This window comes from Oncorhynchus mykiss, chromosome 11 (assembly GCF_013265735.2).
Source record: "Oncorhynchus mykiss isolate Arlee chromosome 11, USDA_OmykA_1.1, whole genome shotgun sequence".
Taxonomy (NCBI): Eukaryota; Metazoa; Chordata; class Actinopteri; order Salmoniformes; family Salmonidae; genus Oncorhynchus; species Oncorhynchus mykiss.
In genome coordinates, this window is record NC_048575.1 from 31,228,586 (window position 1) to 31,249,406 (window position 20,821).

At 50.1% G+C, this 20,821-nt stretch overlaps 1 protein-coding gene across 2 annotated transcripts in view; it reads right to left on the reverse strand.

Moving 5' to 3' along the window:
• Window positions 1-20,821, reverse strand: part of drosha (drosha ribonuclease III) — a 157,244-nt gene that overhangs the window by 57,205 nt on the left and 79,218 nt on the right. For both annotated transcript variants that reach the window (XM_036935298.1, XM_036935297.1), the window contains exon 24: window positions 201-245. In XM_036935298.1, the coding sequence (XP_036791193.1) occupies window positions 201-245 (45 nt within the window). The remainder of the gene's footprint in view (window positions 1-200; window positions 246-20,821) is intronic.

A 20,821-nucleotide genomic window follows, 5' to 3' on the forward strand; every position in this document is an offset into this window, starting at 1 on the left:
GGGGGGCCTTACATATACTATATATGCAAAAGTATGTGGACACCCATTCAAATGAATGGATTTGGCAAGGTAAAAATCTGTTGTTCTACCCCTGAACAAGGCAGTTATCCCACTGTTCCCCGGTAGGCCGTCATTGTATATACGATATCCATTCCGAGCATTGCAGGGATAAACAGACAAATATATTATTTCCAACCAACCTGCAGAGGATGGGGCGGGTAGTTGAGCCACACTTCTCGGAGGTCCTGTAAAAGGGGAGATGGAAAGAGAGAAAGAGGGGGGAGAGAGGTTACTGAGTGATTTTTTTTGGGAGAAGCCTTCATAACTCCATGGAGGGAGATACAATAACAGAAAGTGTACCAAATGGCACCATACTGAAGTAGTGCACTAGTGCCTTTGGAAAGTAATCAGACCCTTTGACTTTTCCCACATTTTGTTACGTTGTAGCCTTATTCTAAAATTGATGAAATAAAAAAAATTCTGCAGCAATCTATACCCAATACCCCATAATGACAAAGCAAAAACAGGTTAAAAATTTTTCCAAAGTATTAAACACACAAAACAGAAACTTAATTTACATAAGTATTCAGACCCTTTGCTTTGAGACTCGAAATTGAGCTCCGATGCATCCTGTTTCAATTGATCATCCTTAAGATGTTTCTACAACTTGAATAGAGTCCACCTCTAGTAAATGAGCCATGAGGTCGAAGGAATTGTCTGTAGAGCGCCGAGACAGGATTGTGTCGAGGCACAGATCTGGGAAAGGTTACCAAAACATTTCTGCAGCATTGAAGAACACAGTGGCCTCGATCACACTTAAATGGAAGAAGTTTGGAACCACAAAGACTCTTCCTAGAGCTGGCTGCCCGGACAAACTGAGAAATCGGGGGAGAAGGGCCTTGGTCAGGGAGGTAACCAAGAACCCAATGGTCACTCTGACAGAGCTCCAGAGTTCATCTGTGGAGATGGGAGAACCTTCCAGAAGGACAACCATCTCTGCAGTACTCCACATTTTTGGGCCTTCCTCTGACACCGCCTGGTATAGAGGTCATGGATGGCAGGAAGCTTGGCCCCAGTGATGTACTGGGCCGTACGCACTACCCTCTATAGTGCCTTGTGGTCAGAGGCCGTGCAGTTGCCATACCAGGAGGTGATGCAACCAGAGGGGGAATACGCATTGTCCTGCCCTCTTCACGACTGTCTTGGTGTTTGGAACATGATAGTTTGTTGGTGATGTGGACACCAAGGAACTTGAAGCTCTCAACCTGCTCCACTATAGCCCTATCGATGAGAATGGGGTTGTATTCGGTCCTCCTTTTTCTGTAGTCCACAATCATATCCTTTGTCTTGATCAGGGGAGATGATTGTAGACAACAGAAAAAGAAGGACCGAGTACAACCCCATTCTCATCGATAGGGCTGTAGTGGCCCAGCCAGAGAACGGACTTGAACTCAATCGAACTTGTCTGGAGAGATCTGAAAACAGCTGTGCAGGAATGCTCCCCATCCAACCTTACAGAGCTTGCAGGAGATCTGCAGAGAAGAATAGGGGAAACTCCCCAAATACAGGTGTGCCAAGCTTGTAGCGTCAAACCCAAGAAGACCTGCTTCTGAAGGCACTAGTGCCTTTTTAAATAGTGGACTATATAGGGAATATGGTGCCATTTCAGACACAGCCTGAAGCATCTGCTGCCTGGTGTCTGACTGACTGTGTGTCTGCATCCCAAATGGCACCCTATTCCTTACATAGTGCACTACTTTTGACCAAAACACTATGTAGGGACTAGGGTGCCATTTGAGACGCAGCCTGAATGAGTCAGCAGCTTGTCATTCTGAGCACAGAGGTCTCCTCAATGACCATTAGAACACCAGGGGAAGGCACGCACACACTAAAAACACACATTTGAAAGCTCCCATCACCCCACACTGACAGACAGTGCCCTCCTTTTCCTCGGCCTGTGGAGAGAGATATGCATTTGTGCTGTGTGTTCCTCCCATTCGGTCACTTAGTCTCGCTGTGTGCCACGCTGCATTAACGCCGGTGAGATGGGCTGGTTGCTAGGGAGACAGGTCGTCAGGACCCAGTTTGGTGTTGGTGTCATATTGGGTGAGTCATTCCAGAGAGAGACAGGGGGAGAGAAAGGGAGGGACAGAGACAGATAAATGACAGCCGGTGACGTTGTCTGTCATAAGGGATTTCCGAAGTGGAAAAAAGATCAACCATTAAAGATAAGAACCATTCCAAGTGAGTTTGGCCAGACGGAGCATAGGGCTGGACGATATGGCTTAAAAATTGTCCCGATATTATTATTATTTTATTTATTTTTACTCACGGGCAATTCACATTTTCTCTCTAAATAAGCTTTTCAGGTCAATTAAAATGTCAAATGCTGCAAGGTTCTGTATTTATTTTCTTAGTCAACCTTGTGTTCTGTTTCGTGGGGTTCTAGAACGTAGCCCTGTTTCTTTGTGTTCTAGAACGTAGCCCTGTTTCTTTGTGTTCTTGAACGTAGCCCTGTCTTTCCTTTTTGTTCATTGATTTTACCTGTGTTAGTTACCTGGTCTCATCAGCACCTTATTTAGTTCAGTTCCGAGAGCAACTTCTCCCAACCATCCAGGAACAGTTTGGTGATGAACAATGCCTTTTCCAGCATGATGGAGCACCTTGCCATTAGGCAAAAGTGATAACTAAGTGGCTCGGGGAACAAAACATCGATATTTTGAGTCCATGGCAAGGAAACTCCCTAGACCTTAATCCCATTGAGAACTTGTGGTCAATACTCAAGAGACGGGTGGACAAACAAAAACCCACAAATTCGGACAAACTCCAAGCATTGATTATGCAAGACTGGGCAGCCCTCAGTCATAATGTGGCCGAGAAGTTAATTGACAGCATGCCAGGGCGGATTGCAGAGGTCTTGAAAAAGAAGGGTCAACACTGAAAATATTGACACTTTGCATCAACTTCATGTAATTGTCAATAAAAGCCTTTGACACTAATGAAATGCTTGTAACTATACTTCAGTATTCCATAGTATCACCTGACAAAAATATCTAAAGATACTGAAGCAGCAAACTTTGTGGAAATCAATATTTGTGTCATACTCAAAATCGTGGGCCACGACTGTGCTAAGCCTTTTCCTAGCTCGTTTGTGAGAACCAGTTAGAGCCTTCAGTCGTAGTTGTTTCACCTGCCTGTTTGCCTACCTGTGTATGACCATGATTCCTGCCAGCTGCGAAGGCGAAATAAAGACCTGCTGCGCGCTGCGTGTGAATCTACACCCTTTTCTCCCTGAGTAGTCATTACAGATACACTGCATTTAAAACAGTCAGCAATAATCTAATGAATCCAGGGCTTGTGAAATGACCCCTATGCTAAATACAAGCCTCCCACAACCATTAACCAAGATTAACTAATAAATTGTATTATTTTAATCAAAATAGTTTAACCTGATTTTTTAAAATTTTTTTTTACTATAATCACTGATCTGGCTTTCAAGTCAGTCTTTGAAAATGGCCTTTTTGTAAAAAAAATTAATAAATCAGTACCACGCATAATGCACATTAACTAATAATGACTTATTGTCGCAGGCATTATAGAAAATTAACACAGTTCTCAAACAATCCCTCAAGAAAAAGCCCACGTGCTCGTGAGTAGCCAGCTAATCTTGATACTTCCAGTTTAGCCAACGTGGATCTACTTGCTAGTTAAAAAGGCAGGACAGTTGAATTGTTACGAACCCACCCGTGTCTGTCTCCAACTGCAGCCTGTCCACTTTGTTCAGATATTGAAATCAAGTGGCCTGACTTATCTCTCACATGTATAAAACACCAGACTAGACAGCTAGTATAACAGTCTTTGGGTAAAATGCTGCTAGCGGTATGGCAAAATGAGCATTCATTTGCCAGAATCAATGTTGATACTCCCGTATTAGTAGTGATGACACATAAAAGGGTATTGTCAGAGAGGATAACTTCTCAATGTGTAGCGGTGTCTATTTGACCGATTCCGTTGGGCCAAACCTCAAATGCAATTTGTGAGTTGAAACAGCTTGCCAGAGGTAGACGTGATCTTTCATCTTTGTTTTTGTGAGTGGCCGGGGGAGGGACTTGCTGTGTATGTAAACAGAGAGGAAGAGGTGAAGCGAGGGGTTTCACTCTTGACTAAATCTGTCCAAAAATAAGCCACATGTATTTTCTACGGGGTTATTTTGGACGTAAACTTGTCGCCTGCCAACCCGACTTTGGGGCAACGACTACAATTGTTAGGGCGGAGACATGAGCATCTCATCATTCCATTACAGATCTCTGGTGTAAATGGGAAGGCACACACAGCACAGAGGGACACAAACGCACATGAAAACAGAAAAAAATGAAATAAAACAAAACCTTGATTCTTGCAAATACTGGCATTTGGAATATCGTGCAAAAACAAACATTCAAATTGATTTGATATATCGGCCCACCATAATGGAGCACACACACCTCAGCAACCCACCAATCATACCGTCTTCATGGCAAGGCACTGAAAAAAATGTTCTGAACGTGCTCAATATGTTTGAGCAAATGCTTCCATTCGTTTTCACATCTGTTCACGGGTAATAAGGCTGTAAGTACATATCACGTATCGAGTCAACTTCGTATTGAGTAAGAAACCATGCATGGGTTCTTCAGCCCTGGCATCACTCAGGAGGCAAGTCAATAACACTAGAGATGCTTTCAGGTGAACACTGGACTCACACCCACACAAATGAGACAGATGCACAGACACACACAACAGATACACACACACACACACCCTCTCTTTCACTTACTCATACACACACACAAACTCCTGAGTGTGTAGTCTCTGATCAAGGATGTGATTAAAATGGGAACGTGGGGCACACGCAGACCCACCAGCCACATATAGACCAGAAGCACTAATGTTTCAATTACAGGCGGCGTCCCTAAGACAAGCCAGACAACAGGTTTAAATGATTACGCCCGCATCGAGTGGGGATTTAAGAATAACGTTTTCCTGACCAAGCTTGCGAGGTATAATTACAGGGGACAAATCATCAGTGGGTAGCTACGGATGAGTGAATCACTGCAGTTGGAAGGAAGATGGAGATTTCTCTCTCTCTTTCTCACACTCCGTCTCTGTCCTTCTCAAGCACCCATCCTCTCTAGCCATCTCACTACATCCATCTCTGTCTCGCTCTGCCCGGTCTCTCTCCCTCGCTCTGCCCGGTCTCTCTCCCTCGCTCTGCCCGGTCTCTCTCTCTCTCTCGCTCTGCCCGGTCTCTCTCTCTCTCTCTCTCGCTCTGCCCGGTCTCTCTCTCTCTCTCGCTCTGCCCGGTCTCTCTCTCTCGCTCTGCCGGTCTCTCTCTCTCGCTCTCGCTCTGCCCAGTCTCTCTCTCACTCTGCCCAGTCTCTCTCTCACTCTGCCCAGTCTCTCTCACTCTGCCCAGTCTCTCTCACTCTGCCCAGTCTCTCTCTCACTCTGCCCAGTCTCTCTCTCACTCTGCCCAGTCTCTCTCTCACTCTGCCCAGTCTCTCTCTCTCTCTGCCCAGTCTCTCTCTCTCTATCTCACTCTGCCCAGTCTCTCTCTCTCTCTCTCTCTCTCTCACTCTGCCCAGTCTCTCTCTCTCTCTCTCTCTCTCTCTCACTCTGCCCAGTCTCTCTCTCTCTCTCTCTCTCTCACTCTGCCCAGTCTCTCTCTCTCTCTCTCTCTCTCTCACTCTGCCCAGTCTCTCTTTCTCTCTCTCTCTCTCACTCTGCCCAGTCTCTCTCTCTCGCTATGCCCAGTCTCTCTCTCTCTCTCGCTCTGCCCAGTCTCTCTCTCTCTCTCTCGCTCTGCCCAGTCTCTCTCTCTCTCTCGCTCTGCCCAGTCTCTCTCTCTCTCTCTCGTCTGCCCAGTCTCTCTCTCTCTCTCTCGTCTGCCCAGTCTCTCTCTCTCTCTCGCTCTGCCCAGTCTCTCTCTCTCTCACTCTGCCCAGTCTCTCTCTCTCTCACTCTGCCCAGTCTCTCTCTCTCTCGCTCTGCCCAGTCTCTCTCTCTCTCGCTCTGCCCAGTCTCTCTCTCTATCTCTCTCTCGCTCTGCCCAGTCTCTCTCTCTCTCTCTCTCTCTGCCCAGTCTCTCTCTCTCTCTCTCTGCCCAGTCTCTCTCTCTCTCTCTCTCGCTCTGCGCAGTCTCTCTCTCGCTCTGCGCAGTCTCTCTCTCGCTCTGCCCAGTCTCTCTCTCGCTCTGCCCAGTCTCTCTCTCGCTCTGCCCAGTCTCTCTCTCGCTCTGCCCAGTCTCTCTCTCTCTCGCTCTGCCCAGTCTCTCTCTCTCTCGCTCTGCCCAGTCTCTCTCTCTCTCGCTCTGCCCAGTCTCTCTCTCTCTCGCTCTGCCCAGTCTCTCTCTCTCTCGCTCTGCCCAGTCTCTCTCTCTCTCTCGCTCTGCCCAGTCTCTCTCTCTCTCGCTCTGCCCAGTCTCTCTCTCTCTCGCTCTGCCCAGTCTCTCTCTCTCTCGCTCTGACCAGTCTCTTTCTCTCTCTCTCTCGCTCTGCCCAGTCTCTCTCTCTCTCTCTCGCTCTGCCCAGTCTCTCTCTCTCTCGCTCTGCCCAGTCTCTCTCTCTCTCTCTCTCGCTCTGCCCAGTCTCTCGCTCTCTCTCTCTCTCTCTCTCTCTCTGCCCAGTCTCTCGCTCTCTCTCTGCCCAGTCTCTCTCTCTCTCGCTCTGCCCAGTCTCTCGCTCTCTCTCTCTCTCTCTCTGCCCAGTCTCTCGCTCTCTCTCTGCCCAGTCTCTCTCTCTCTCGCTCTGCCCAGTCTCTCTCTCTCTCTCTCTCTCGCTCTCCCCAGTCTCTCTCTCTCTCTCTCTCTCTCTCTCTCTCTCTCTCGCTCTGCCCAGTCTCTCTCTCTCTCTCTCTCGCTCTGCCCAGTCTCTCTCTCGCTCTGCCCAGTCTATCTCTCTCTCTGACCAGTCTCTCTCTCTCTCTCTCGCTCTGCCCGGTCTCTCTCTCTCTCGCTCGCTCTGCCCGGTCTCCCTCTCTCTCGCTCTGCCCGGTCTCTCTCTCTCTCTCGCTCTGCCCGGTCTCTCTCTCTCTCTCTCTCTCTCTCGCTCTGCCCAGTCTCTCTCTCGCTCTGCCCAGTCTCTCTCTCTCTCTCTCTCTCGCTCTGCCCAGTCTCTCTCTCTCTCTCTCTCTCTCTCTCTCGCTCTGCCCAGTCTCTCTCTCTCTCGCTCTGCCCAGTCTCTCTCTCTCGCTCTGCCCAGTCTCTCTCTCTCTCTCTCTCTCTCGCTCTGCCCAGTCTCTCTCTCTCTCTCTCTCTCTCGCTCGCTCTGCCCAGTCTCTCTCTCTCGCTCTGCCCAGTCTCTCTCTCTCGCTCTGCCCAGTCTCTCTCTCTCTCTTTCGCTCTGCCCAGTCTCTCTCTCTCTCACTCTGCCCAGTCTCTCTCTCTCAATTTCAATTCAATTCAATTCAAGGGCTTTATTGGCATGGGAAACATGTGTTAACATTGCCAAAGCAAGTGAGGTAGACAACATACAAAGTGAAAATATAAAGTGAAAAACAACAAAAATTAACAGTAAACATTACACATACAGAGGTTTCAAAACAGTAAAGACATTACAAATGTCATATTATATATATATATATACAGTGTTTTAACAATGTACAAATGGTTAAAGGACACAAGATAAAATAAATAAGCATAAATATGGGTTGTATTTACAATGGTGTGTGTTCTTCACTGGTTGCCCTTTTCTCGTGGCAACAGGTCACAAATCTTGCTGCTGTGATGGCACACTGTGGAATTTCACCCAGTAGATATGGGAGTTTTTCAAATTTGGATTTGTTTTCGAATTCTTTGTGGATCTGTGTAATCTGAGGGAAATATGTCTCTCTAATATGGTCATACATTGGGCAGGAGGTTAGGAAGTGCAGCTCAGTTTCCACCTCATTTTGTGGGCAGTGAGCACATAGCCTGTCTTCTCTTGAGAGCCATGTCTGCCTACGGCGGCCTTTCTCAATAGCAAGGCTATGCTCACTGAGTCTGTACATAGTCAAAGCTTTCCTTAATTTTGGGTCAGTCACAGTGGTCAGGTATTCTGCCGCTGTGTACTCTCTGTTTAGGGCCAAATAGCATTCTAGCTTGCTCTGTTTTTTTGTTAATTCTTTCCAATGTGTCAAGTAATTATCTTTTTGTTTTCTCATGATTTGGTTGGGTCTAATTGTGCTGTTGTCCTGGGGCTCTGTAGGGTGTGTTTGTGTTTGTGAACAGAGCCCCAGGACCAGCTTGCTTAGGGGACTCTTCTCCAGGTTCATCTCTCTGTAGGTGATGGCTTTGTTATGGAAGGTTTGTGAATCACTTCCTTTTAGGTGGTTGTAGAATTTAACGGCTCTTTTCTGGATTTTGATAATTAGTGGGTATCGGCCTAATTCTGCTCTGCATGCGTTATTTGGTGTTCTACGTTGTACACGGAGGATATTTTTGCAGAATTCTGCGTGCAGAGTCTCAATTTGGTGTTTGTCCCATTTTGTGAAGTCTTGGTTGGTGAGCGGACCCCAGACCTCACAACCATAAAGGGCAATGGGCTCTATGACTGATTCAAGTATTTTTAGCCAAATCCTAATTGGTATGTTGAAATTTATGTTTCTTTTGATGGCATAGAATGCCCTTCTTGCCTTGTCTCTCAGATCGTTCACAGCTTTGTGGAAGTTACCTGTGGCGCTGATGTTTAGGCCAAGGTATGTATAGTTTTTTGTGTGCTCTAGGGCAACAGTGTCTAGATTGAGTTTGTATTTGTGGTCCTGGTGACTGGACCTTTTTTGGAACACCATTATTTTGGTCTTACTGAGATTTACTGTCAGGGCCCAGGTCTGACAGAATCTGTGCATAAGATCTAGGTGCTGCTGTAGGCCCTCCTTGGTTGGTGACAGAAGCACCAGATCATCGGCAAACAGCAGACATTTGACTTCGGATTCTAGCAGGGGGAGGCCGGGTGCTGCAGACTTTTCTAGTGCCCGCGCCAATTCGTTGATATATATGTTGAAGAGGGTGGGGCTTAAACTGCATCCCTGTCTAACCCCACGACCCTGTGTGAAGAAATGTGTGTGTTTTTTGCCAATTTTAACCGCACACTTGTTGTTTGTGTACATGGATTTTATAATGTCGTATGTTTTACCCCCAACACCACTTTCCATCAGTTTGTATAGCAGACCCTCATGCCAGATTGAGTCGAAGGCTTTTTTGAAATCAACAAAGCATGAGAAGACTTTGCCTTTGTTTTGGTTTGTTTGGTTGTCAATTAGGGTGTGCAGGGTGAATACATGGTCTGTTGTACGGTAATTTGGTAAAAAGCCAATTTGACATTTGCTCAGTACATTGTTTTCATTGAGGAAATGTACGAGTCTGCTGTTAATAATAATGCAGAGGATTTTCCCAAGGTTACTGTTGACACATATTCCACGGTAGTTATTGGGGTCAAATTTGTCTCCACTTTTGTGGATTGGGGTGATCAGTCCTTGGTTCCAAATATTGGGGAAGATGCCAGAGCTAAGTATGATGTTAAAGAGTTTTAGTATAGCCAATTGGAATTTGTTGTCTGTATATTTGATCATTTCATTGAGGATACCATCAACACCACAGGCCTTTTTGGGTTGGAGGGTTTTTATTTTGTCCTGTAACTCATTCAATGTAATTGGATAATCCAGTGGGTTCTGGTAGTCTTTAATAGATGATTCTAAGATCTGTATTTGATCATGTATATGTTTTTGCTCTTTATTCTTTGTTATAGAGCCAAAAAGATTGGAGAAGTGGTTTACCCATACATCTCCATTTTGGATAGATAATTCTTCTTGTTGTTGTTTGTTTAGTGTTTTCCAATTTTCCCAGAAGTGGTTAGAGTCTATGGATTCTTCAATTGCATTGAGCTGATTTCTGACATGCTGTTCCTTCTTTTTCCGTAGTGTATTTCTGTATTGTTTTAGTGATTCACCATAGTGAAGGCGTAGACTCAGGTTTTCCGGGTCTCTATGTTTTTGGTTGGACAGGTTTCTCAATTTCTTTCTTAGATTTTTGCATTCTTCATCAAACCATTTGTCATTATTGTTAATTTTCTTCGGTTTTCTATTTGAGATTTTTAGATTTGATAGGGAAGCTGAGAGGTCAAATATACTGTTAAGATTTTCTACTGCCAAGTTTACACCTTCACTATTACAGCGGAACGTTTTACCCAGGAAATTGTCTAAAAGGGATTGAATTTGTTGTTGCCTAATTGTTTTTTGGTAGGTTTCCAAACTGCATTCCTTCCATCTATAGCATTTCTTAATGTTACTCAGTTCCTTTGGCTTTGATGCCTCATGATTGATTATTGCTCTGTTTAAGTAGACTGTGATTTTGCTGTGGTCTGATAGGGGTGTCAGTGGGCTGACTGTGAACGCTCTGAGAGACTCTGGGTTGAGGTCGGTGATAAAGTAGTCTACAGTACTACTGCCAAGAGATGAGCTATAGGTGTACCTACCATAGGAGTCCCCTCGAAGCCTACCGTTGACTATGTACATACCCAGCGTGCGACAGAGCTGCAGGAGTTGTGACCCGTTTTTGTTGGTTATGTTGTCATAGTTGTGCCTAGGGGGGCATATGTGGGAGGGAATGCTGTCACCTCCAGGCAGGTGTTTGTCCCCCTGTGTGCTTAGGGTGTCAGGTTCTTGTCCGGTTCTGGCATTTAGGTCGCCACAGACTAGTACATGTCCCTGGGCCTGGAAATGATTGATTTCCCCCTCCAGGATGGAGAAGCTGTCTTCATTAAAATATGGGGATTCTAGTGGGGGGATATAGGTAGCACACAGGAGGACATTTTTCTCTGTTAGGATAATTTCCTTTTGAATTTCTAGCCAAATGTAAAATGTTCCTGTTTTGATTAATTTAATGGAGTGAGTTAGGTCTGCTCTATACCAAATTAGCATACCCCCTGAGTCCCTTCCCTGTTTCACACCTGGTAGTTTGGTGGATGGGACTACCAGCTCTCTGTAACCTAGAGGGCAACCAGTGGGTCCGTCTCCTCTATACCAGGTTTCTTGCAGGATGACAATGTCTGTATTACCGATTTCTTTGGTGAAGTCCGGGTTTCTGCTCTTTAGGCCAAAGGCAGATGACCTCAGGCCTTGGATATTCCATGATAATATAGTGAAGGCTTTTTGTTCCATAGAGTGTCCAATGTTGTTGGTCGTGGTTTGGCCTCAGGCCAGTAAGTGTGAGCAGAGCCTGCTGAGCATCTGGTACATGCCATTGGCTTCGGCGAGTGTGAGAGTGGGGGTTGGGACTGTTTGCCCGCTCACTACCTGGGCGTATGTGTGGCTTCCATGTTGAGGCCCTCTTTGCGGGGGTGGGGTGCATGGGGTGGGCAGGAGTGGCATAGGTCTGACCTGGGTGGGCCTAAATGGGGTGTGGGCATGGTTGACGTGGGGGGGTGTTGATTGGTTGGGGTGGGGGTGTGGATGTGTCTGGGTGTACTGTGGTCTGGATGTAATTCCTCTTGGCGTGGGTCCTCTATGTGTAGGTCCAGGGGGGGGTCCTACAGATCTGGGAGGGTGTCTCGCTGGTCTGGATGGGGTGTCTATTGATCTGTTGCTCCTGTGTGAAGTGTTGGGGATACGTTTGAGAGCGATGTCCTTTAGAGTTCGGGCAAAGGTGGGCACTGCTGCCTTGTAGAGGTGGACCTGGTCATAGAGGCTGTTCAAGTCCAGGGTGGAGTGGTGGGCCAGGAAAACGTTTGGTTTTGAGGCACAGTCACGGGAAATACTTGCATTTACCCGCTGTATTGTGGCAGGGTGGAAGTCTTTTCGTGGTAGCAGGGTGGAGATAACCACTTGTGCGTTGGGGAAAGTAGAAGAAGCCTTTTCAATCACTCTCTTCAGTGCTGTGGCCACTCTTTCCTGCAGTGCTCTCAGGTCGTTTGTGCCTGTGTGTATTATTATGTGGCTGGGTGAGCCTAGTTTGGCCTCAGACAGAAGGTCGAGGGCACGCTGGGTGTTTGGACACCAGAGTTTAGACACACTGTGTTTGGGAAAAAGTTTTTTTTCTTCTATATATTTCCCATTTGAGTCCATAAGTAGTACAATCTGTGTCTTGTGTTTGTCCTCAGTGGGTGTGGGGGGGTTGTCAAAAGGGCTATCAGGGTGGCTGACAGGGGGGGTGCTCAGAGGGGGTGAGAGCCTCTGGGCTTGGGGTTCTTCATTTGTCTGTTCTGCTGTGATTTCGACTCTATGGTCAGGGTCTGGTGTGGACTGTTCTGCTGTGGTGTCGACTCTATGTTCAGGGTCTGGTGTGGACTGTTCTGCTGTGGTGTCGAGACTTTTGTTGGGTGCTGAAGTGGGCTGTTCTGCTGGCTTCTCTGTGGGGGTGGCCACCTCTCTAGTGGGTTGTTCTCTGTCACACGCCGTCCCCATCAACTTCTCCTCCATCCCCCTCAACCTCTCCTCCACCAGCAGTCTGATACTCTCCTCTAGTGCTCTGTTCTGCTCCTCTGTTGTATTTGTCTCACCACTGTCCAAAGTGCAGATATGTCTCTGTCCACCTCCAGCTCTCCGGGTCTGGTTAAGGGGCTGTTGTTGTGCTGGACTGTTGTCTGGGTCTGCGCTGACTGAAGTGTAATCACCTGCTGTTCCAGCTCCACCTGTCTTACCTCCAGCTGGGTGAATTTGTCCTTCATTTCAATGAGGGAGTGGTAATCTGTGCTGGGAGGTTGACTCTCCACTGGGGGTTGCTCATCTGTGGGGTTACATAATGAAGAGGTCTGGTCTGACCCGCTCTGTGTGGGGGTATCATTATCAAGGCAGAGCTTCTCCTGCTGGGCTAATTCTTTGATTAGGTGAAAGTCCAGCTGAAACTGTTTGTGGTTATTCTGTACCATTACTGATCCGGATTTATAGATATTTATATTACTTAACTCAGAGTCCTCGTTATCAAGTATTCTGAGTTTCCACCCCTCGTTAATCCCCCCTCTCGTAACAAAGGGGTAGTGTGCTAATATAGCACTGTGCCATGCCAGGGGATGGTTTGTGTGGAAGATGAGGTTGCTGATGTTCCCATTTTTGTAATAGTCAGCAAAAAGTGTCTCTTGATTTTCCATAAGGAGCTTCTTCTTGTGGTCTTTTCTTGCCTTATCATTCTTTACATGCAAAGGGTACTGTATTTTAATTACCTCTGAACAGCGGGAGGGAGCTTCTAAGGCCTCTCCATTTGGTTGGGGTAGACTGTGTGACTCTCCTGCCATTGTTGGGCTAATGGGCTTTGACACCTCTCACTTGACACGTCAGTGCTAGTTGAAGCTGTATCAAGCTTGGCAGAATTATGTTAGAATTCAGTCCTTATAAAGTAATGTTGTGTATTTTTCTTCTTGGCTTTTGGAAATAAAATATTGTTTCAGACTAAACATTACTCACTCAGTTCCAGGTTGGATGGTGTTTTCAGGTTTCTGTTGTTTTCCAGAGAATTTGCTGTATAGGGTAAAAAATCCTTGGTTGTTGTGAACTTTCCAGGTGATTCCGTAATTCCGTCCAAAATGAGGTTGTAGGTTTTAAGTTTTGATTTGAAGTAGGGGTTATGTTGAAGAGGGTAGAATCCAGTATGTGTTCCTGACAAAAAATCCAAGTTTATCTAACTCCTAACCTATCTTTTTTAAAGAAAATGCTGAAAAATGCAGGAGCTCTGATCCTGACCTCTGCTCTGCCTCTCTCTCTCTCTCTCTCTCTCTCCCTCTCTGTCTCTCTCTGTAACTCTCTCTGTAACTCTCTCTCTGTCTCTTTCTGTAACTCTCTCTCTGTCTCTCTCTGTAACTTTCTCTCTGTAACTCTATCTCTGGGCCCTGTCTCTCTGTAACTCTCTCTGTAACTGCCCAGTCTCTCTCACTCTGCCCAGTCTCTCTCTCTCTCACTCTGCCCAGTCTCTCTCTCTCTCACTCTGCCCAGTCTCTCTCTCTCTCACTCTGCCCAGTCTCTCTCTCTCTCACTCTGCCCAGTCTCTCTCTCTCTCACTCTGCCCAGTCTCTCTCTCACTCTGCCCAGTCTCTCTCTCTCTCACTCTGCCCAGTCTCTCTCTCACTCTGCCCAGTCTCTCTCTCACTCTGCCCAGTCTCTCTCTCACTCTGCCCAGTCTCTCTCTCACTCTGCCCAGTCTCTCTCTCTCTCTGCCCAGTCTCTCTCTCTCTATCTCACTCTGCCCAGTCTCTCTCTCTCTCTCTCTGCCCAGTCACTCTGCCCAGTCTCTCTTTCTCTCTCTCTCTCTCACTCTGCCCAGTCTCTCTCTCTCTCTCGCTCTGCCCAGTCTCTCTCTCTCTCTCGCTCTGCCCAGTCTCTCTCTCTCTCTCGCTCTGCCCAGTCTCTCTCTCTCTCTCGCTCTGCCCAGTCTCTCTCTCTCTCGCTCGCTCTGCCCAGTCTCTCTCTCTCTCTCTCTCGCTCGCTCTGCCCAGTCTCTCTCTCTCTCTCTCTCGCTCTGCCCAGTCTCTCTCTCTCTCTCTCTCTCGTCTGCCCAGTCTCTCTCTCTCGCTCTGCCCAGTCTCTCTCTCTCTCTCTCTCGCTCTGCCCAGTCTCTCTCTCTCTCTCGCTCTGCCCAGTCTCTCTCTCTCTCTCGCTCTGCCCAGTCTCTCTCTCTCTCTCGCTCTGCCCAGTCTCTCTCTATCTCTCGCTCTGCCCAGTCTCTCTCTCTCTCTCTCGCTCTGCCCAGTCTCTCTCTCTCTCTACGCAGTATCTCTCTCTCTCTCTCTCGCTCTGCCCAGTCTCTCTCTCTCTCTCTCTCGCTCTGCCCAGTCTCTCTCTCTCTCTCTCTCGCTCTGCCCAGTCTCTCTCTCTCTCTCTCTCTCGCTCTGCCCAGTCTCTCTCTCTCTCTCTCGCTCTGCCCAGTCTCTCTCTCTCTCTCTCGCTCTGCCCAGTCTCTCTCTCTCTCTCTCTCGCTCTGCCCAGTCTCTCTCTCTCTGCCCAGTCTCTCTCTCTCGCTCTGCCCAGTCTCTCTCTCTCTCGTTCTGCCCAGTCTCTCACTCTCTCGCTCCGCCCAGTCTCTCTCTCGCTCCGCCCAGTCCCTCTCTCTCTCGCTCTGCCCAGTCCCTCTCTCTCTCGCTCTGCCCAGTCTCTCTCTCTCTCTCGCTCTGCCCAGTCTCTCGCTCTACCCAGTCTCTCTCTCTCTCTCTCTCTCTCGCTCTACCCAGTCTCTCTCTCTCTCTCTCGCTCTACCCAGTCTCTCTCTCTCTCTCTCGCTCTACCCAGTCTCTCTCTCTCTCTCTCGCTCTACCCAGTCTCTCTCTCTCTCTCTCGCTCTACCCAGTCTCTCTCTCTCTCTCTCTCGCTCTACCCAGTCTCTCTCTCTCTCTCTCTCGCTCTACCCAGTCTCTCTCGCTCTACCCAGTCTCTCTCGCTCTCTCTCGCTCTACCCAGTCTCTCTCTCTCTCTCTACCCAGTCTCTCTCTCTCTCTCTCGCTCTACCCAGTCTCTCTCTCTCTCTCGCTCTACCCAGTCTCTCTCTCGCTCTACCCAGTCTCTCTCTCTCTCTCGCTCTACCCAGTCTCTCTCTCTCTCTCGCTCTACCCAGTCTCTCTCTCTCTCTCTCGCTCTACCCAGTCTCTCTCTCTCTCTCTCTCTCTCGCTCTACCCAGTCTCTCTCTCTCTCTCTCTCGCTCTACCCAGTCTCTCTCTCTCTCTCGCTCTACCCAGTCTCTCTCTCTCTCTACCCAGTCTCTCTCGATCTACCCAGTCTCTCTCTCTCTCTACCCAGTCTCTCTCGATCTACCCAGTCTCTCTCTCTCGATCTACACAGTCTCTCTCTCTCTCGCTCTACCCAGTCTCTCTCTCTCTCTCGCTCTACCCAGTCTCTCTCTCTCTCTCGCTCTACCCAGTCTCTCTCTCTCTCTCTCGCTCTACCCAGTCTCTCTCTCTCTCGCTCTACCCAGTCTCTCTCTCTCTCTTGCTCTACCCAGTCTCTCTCTCTCTCGCTCTAACCAGTCTCTCTCTCTCTCTCTCTCTCGCTCTACCCAGTCTCTCTCTCTCTACCCAGTCTCTCTCTCTCTACCCAGTCTCTCGCTCTACCCAGTCTCTCTCTCTCTCTCGCACTACCCAGTCTCTCTCTCGCTCTGCCCAGTCTCTCTCTCTCTCTCTCTCGCTCTGCCCAGTCTCTCTCTCTCGCTCTGCCCAGTCTCTCTCTCTCTCGCTCTGCCCAGTCTCTCTCTCTCTCGCTCTGCCCAGTCTCTCTCTCTCGCTCTGCCCAGTCTCTCTCTCTCTCGCTCTGCCCAGTCTCTCTCTCTCTCGCTCTGCCCAGTCTCTCTCTATCTCTCTCGCTCTGACCAGTCTCTCTCTCTCTCTCTCTCGCTCTGCCCTCTCTCTCTCGCTCTGCCCAGTCTCTCTCTCGCGCTCTGCCCAGTCTCTCTCTCTCTCTCTCTGCCCAGTCTCTCACTCTCTCTCGCTCTGCCCAGTCTCACTCTCTCTCGCTCTGCCCAGTCTCTCTCTCTCTCGCTCTGCCCAGTCTCTCTCTCTACCCAGTCTCTCTCTCTCTCTCTGCCCAGTCTCTCTCTCTGCCCAGTCTCTCTCTCTCTGCCCAGTCTCTCTCTCTCTCGCTCTGCCCAGTCTCTCTCTCACTCTGCCCAGTCTCTCTCTCACTCTGCCCAGTCTCTCTCTCACTCTGCCCAGTCTCTCTCTCTCTCTCGCTCTGCCCAGTCTCTCTCTCACTCTGCCCAGTCTCTCTCTCACTCTGCCCAGTCTCTCTCTCACTCTGCCCAGTCTCTCTCTCACTCTGCCCAGTCTCTCTCTCTCTCTCTCTCTCAATCTGCCCAGTCTATCTCTCTCTCTCTCGCTCTAGCCAGTCTCTCTCTCTCTCGCTCTGCCCAGTCTCTCTCTCTCTCTCTCTCTCGCTCTGCCCAGTCTCTCTCTCTCGCTCTGCCCAGTCTCTCTCTCTCTCTCGCTCTGCCCAGTCTCTCTCTCTCTCTCTCGCTCTGCCCAGTCTCTCTCTCTCTCTCACTCTGCCCAGTCTCTCGCTCTCTCTCTCGCTCTGCCCAGTCTCTCGCTCTCTCTCTCGCTCTGCCCAGTCTCTCTCTCTCTCTCTCGCTCTGCCCAGTCTCTCTCTCTCTCGCTCTGCCCAGTCTCTCTCTCTCTCGCTCTGCCCAGTCTCTCTCTCTCTCGCTCTGCCCAGTCTCTCTCTCTCTCGCTCTGCCCAGTCTCTCTCTCTCTCTCGCTCTGCCCAGTCTCTCTCTCTCTCTCGCTCTGCCCAGTCTCTCTCTCTCTCGCTCTGCCCAGTCTCTCTCTCTCTGCCCAGTCTCTCTCTCTCTCGCTCAGCCCAATCTCTCTCTCTCTCTCTCTCTGCCCAGTCTCTCCCTCTCTCTCTCTCTGCCCAGTCTCTCTCTCTCTCTGCCCAGTCTCTCTCTCTCTCTCTCTCTCGCTCTGCCCAGTCTCTCACTCTCTCTCGCTCTGCCCAGTCTCACTCTCTCTCGCTCTGCCCAGTCTCACTCTCTCTCGCTCTGCCCAGTCTCACTCTCTCTCGCTCTGCCCAGTCTCACTCTCTCTCGCTCTGCCCAGTCTCTCTCTCGCTCTCTCGCTCTAACCAGTCTCTCTCTCTCTCTCTGCCCCGTCTCTCTCTCTCTGCACAGTCTCTCACTCTCTCTCGCTCTGCCCAGTCTCTCTCTCTCGCTCTGCCCAGTCTCTCTCTCACTCTGCCCAGTCTCTCTCTCACTCTGCCCAGTCTCTCTCTCACTCTGCCCAGTCTCTCTCTCACTCTGCCCAGTCTCTCTCTCACTCTGCCCAGTCTCTCTCTCTCTCTGCCCAGTGTCTCTCTCTCTCTACCCAGTCTCTCTCTCTCTCTATCCAGTCTCTCTCTCTCTCTCTACCCAGTCTCTCTCTCTCTCTCTCTGCCCAGTCTCTCTCTCTCTGCCCAGTCTCTCTCTCTCTGCCCAGTCTCTCTCTCTCTCTCGCTCTGCCCAGTCTCTCTCTCACTCTGCCCAGTCTCTCTCTCACTCTGCCCAGTCTCTCTCTCACTCTGCCCAGTCTCTCTCTCTCTCTCTCTCTCTCTCTCTCTCAATCTCACTCTGCCCAGTCTCGCTCTCTCTCTCTCGCTCTAGCCAGTCTCTCTCTCTCTCTCTCGCTCTGCCCAGTCTCTCTCTCTCTCTCGCTCTGCCGAGCCTCTCTCTCTCTCTCTCGCTCTGCCCAGTCTCTCTCTCTCTCTTTCGCTCTGCCCAGTCTCTCTCTCTCTCTCGCTCTGCCCAGTCTCTCGCTCTCTCTCTCGCTCTGCCCAGTCTCTCGCTCTCTCTCTCGCTCTGCCCAGTCTCTCTCTCTCTCGCTCTGCCCAGTCTCTCTCTCTGTCTCGCTCTGCCCAGTCTCTCTCTCTCTCTCTCTGCCCAGTCTCTCTCTCTCTCGCTCTGCCCAGTCTCTCTCTCTGCCCAGTCTCTCTCTCTCTCGCTCTCTCTCTGCCCAGTCTCTCTCTCTCTCTGCCCAGTCTCTCTCTCTCTCTCTGCCCAGTCTCTCTCTCTCTCTCTCTCTGCCCAGTCTCTCTCTCTCTCTCTCTCTCTCTCTCTCTCTCTCTCGCTCTGCCCAGTCTCTCACTCTCTCTCGCTCTGCCCAGTCTCACTCTCTCTCGCTCTGCCCAGTCTCACTCTCTCTCGCTCTGCCCAGTCTCACTCTCTCTCGCTCTGCCCAGTCTCTCTCTCGCTCTCTCGCTCTAACCAGTCTCTCTCTCTTTCTCTCGCTCTGCCCAGTCTCTCTTTCTCTCGCTCTGCCCAGTCTCTCTCTCACTCTGCCCAGTCTGTCTCACTCTGCCCAGTGTCTCTCTCTCTCTCTCTCACTCTGCCCAGTCTCTCTCTCACTCTACCCAGTCTCTCTCACTCTGCCCAGTGTATCTCTCTCTCTCTCTCTCTCACTCTCACTCTGCCCAGTGTCTCTCTCTCTCTCTCTCTCTCGCTCTGCCCAGTCTCTCTCTCCCTCTCTCTGCCCAGTCTCTCTCTCTCTCTCTCTCTCGGCCCAGTCTCTCTCTCTCTCTCTCTCTCACTCACTCTGCCCTCTCTCTCTCGCTCTGCCCAGTCTCTCTCTCTCTCTCTCTCTCTCTCTCTCGCTCTGCCCAGTCTCTCTCTCTCTCTCTCTCTCTCTCTCGCTCTGCCCAGTCTCTCTCTCTCTCGCTCTCCCCAGTCTCTCTCTCTCTCGCTCTCCCCAGTCTCTCTCTCTCTCTCTCTCTCTGCCCAGTCTCTCTCTCTCGCTCTGCCCAGTCTCTCTCTCTCGCTCTGCCCAGTCTCTCTCTCTCGCTCTGCCCAGTCTCTCTCTCTCTCTCGCTCTGCCCAGTCTCACTCTCTCTCGCTCTGCCCAGTCTCTCTCTCGCTCTCGCTCTGACCAGTCTCTCTCTCTCTCTCTCGCTCTGCCCAGTCTCTCTCTCTCGCTCTGCCCAGTCTCTCTCTCTCGCTCTGCCCAGTCTCTCTCTCTCTCTGCCCAGTCTCTCTCTCTCTCTCTCTCTCGCTCTGCCCAGTCTCTCTCTCTCTCGCTCTGCCCAGTCTCACTCTCTCTCGCTCTGCCCAGTCTCTCTCTCTCTCGCTCTGCCCAGTCTCTCACTCTCTCTCGCTCTGCCCAGTCTCTCACTCTCTCTCGCTCTGCCCAGTCTCTCACTCTCTCTCGCTCTGCCCAGTCTCTCACTCTCTCTCGCTCTGCCCAGTCTCACTCTCTCTCGCTCTGCCCAGTCTCACTCTCTCTCGCTCTGCCCAGTCTCTCTTTCTCTCGCTCTGCCCAGTCTCTCTCTCTCTCTCTACCCAGTCTCTCTCTCTCTCTCTACCCAGTCTCTCTCTCTCTCTGCCCAGTCTCTCTCTCACTCTGCCCAGTCTCTCTCTCACTCTGCCCAGTCTCTCTCACTCTGCCCAGTGTCTCTCTCTCTCTCTCTCACTCTCACTCTGCCCAGTGTCTCTCTCTCTCTCTCTCTCGCTCTGCCCAGTCTCTCTCTCCCTCTCTCTGCCCAGTCTCTCTCTCTCTCTCTCTCTCGGCCCAGTCTCTCTCTCTCTCTCTCTCACTCTGCCCTCTCTCTCTCGCTCTGCCCAGTCTCTCTCTCTCTCTCTCTCTCGCTCTGCCCAGTCTCTCTCTCTCTCGCTCTCCCCAGTCTCTCTCTCTCTCTCTCTCTCTCTCTGCCCAGTCTCTCTCTCTCGCTCTGCCCAGTCTCTCTCTCTCGCTCTGCCCAGTCTCTCTCTCTCGCTCTGCCCAGTCTCTCTCTCGCTCTCGCTCTGACCAGTCTCTCTCTCTCTCTCTCTCTCGCTCTGCCCAGTCTCTCTCTCTCGCTCTGCCCAGTCTCTCTCTCTCTCTGCCCAGTCTCTCTCTCTCTCTCTCTCTCTCTCTCTCGCTCTGCCCAGTCTCTCACTCTCTCTCGCTCTGCCCAGTCTCACTCTCTCTCGCTCTGCCCAGTCTCTCTCTCTCTCGCTATTCCCAGTCTCTCACTCTCTCTCGCTCTGCCCAGTCTCACTCTCTCTCGCTCTGCCCAGTCTCACTCTCTCTCGCTCTGCCCAGTCTCACTCTCTCTCGCTCTGCCCAGTCTCACTCTCTCTCGCTCTGCCCAGTCTCACTCTCTCTCGCTCTGCCCAGTCTCTCTCTCTCTCGCTCTGCCCAGTCTCTCTCTCTCTCTACCCAGTCTCTCTCTCTCTCTCTACCCAGTCTCTCTCTCTCTCTGCCCAGTCTCTCTCTCTCTGCCCAGTCTCTCTCTCTCTCTCTCTCGCTCTGCCCAGTCTCTCTCTCACTCTGCCCAGTCTCTCTCTCACTCTGCCCAGTCTCTCTCTCACTCTGCCCAGTCTCTCTCTCACTCTGCCCAGGCTCTCTCTCACTCTCTCAATCTCACTCTGCCCAGTCTCTCTCTCTATCTCTCACT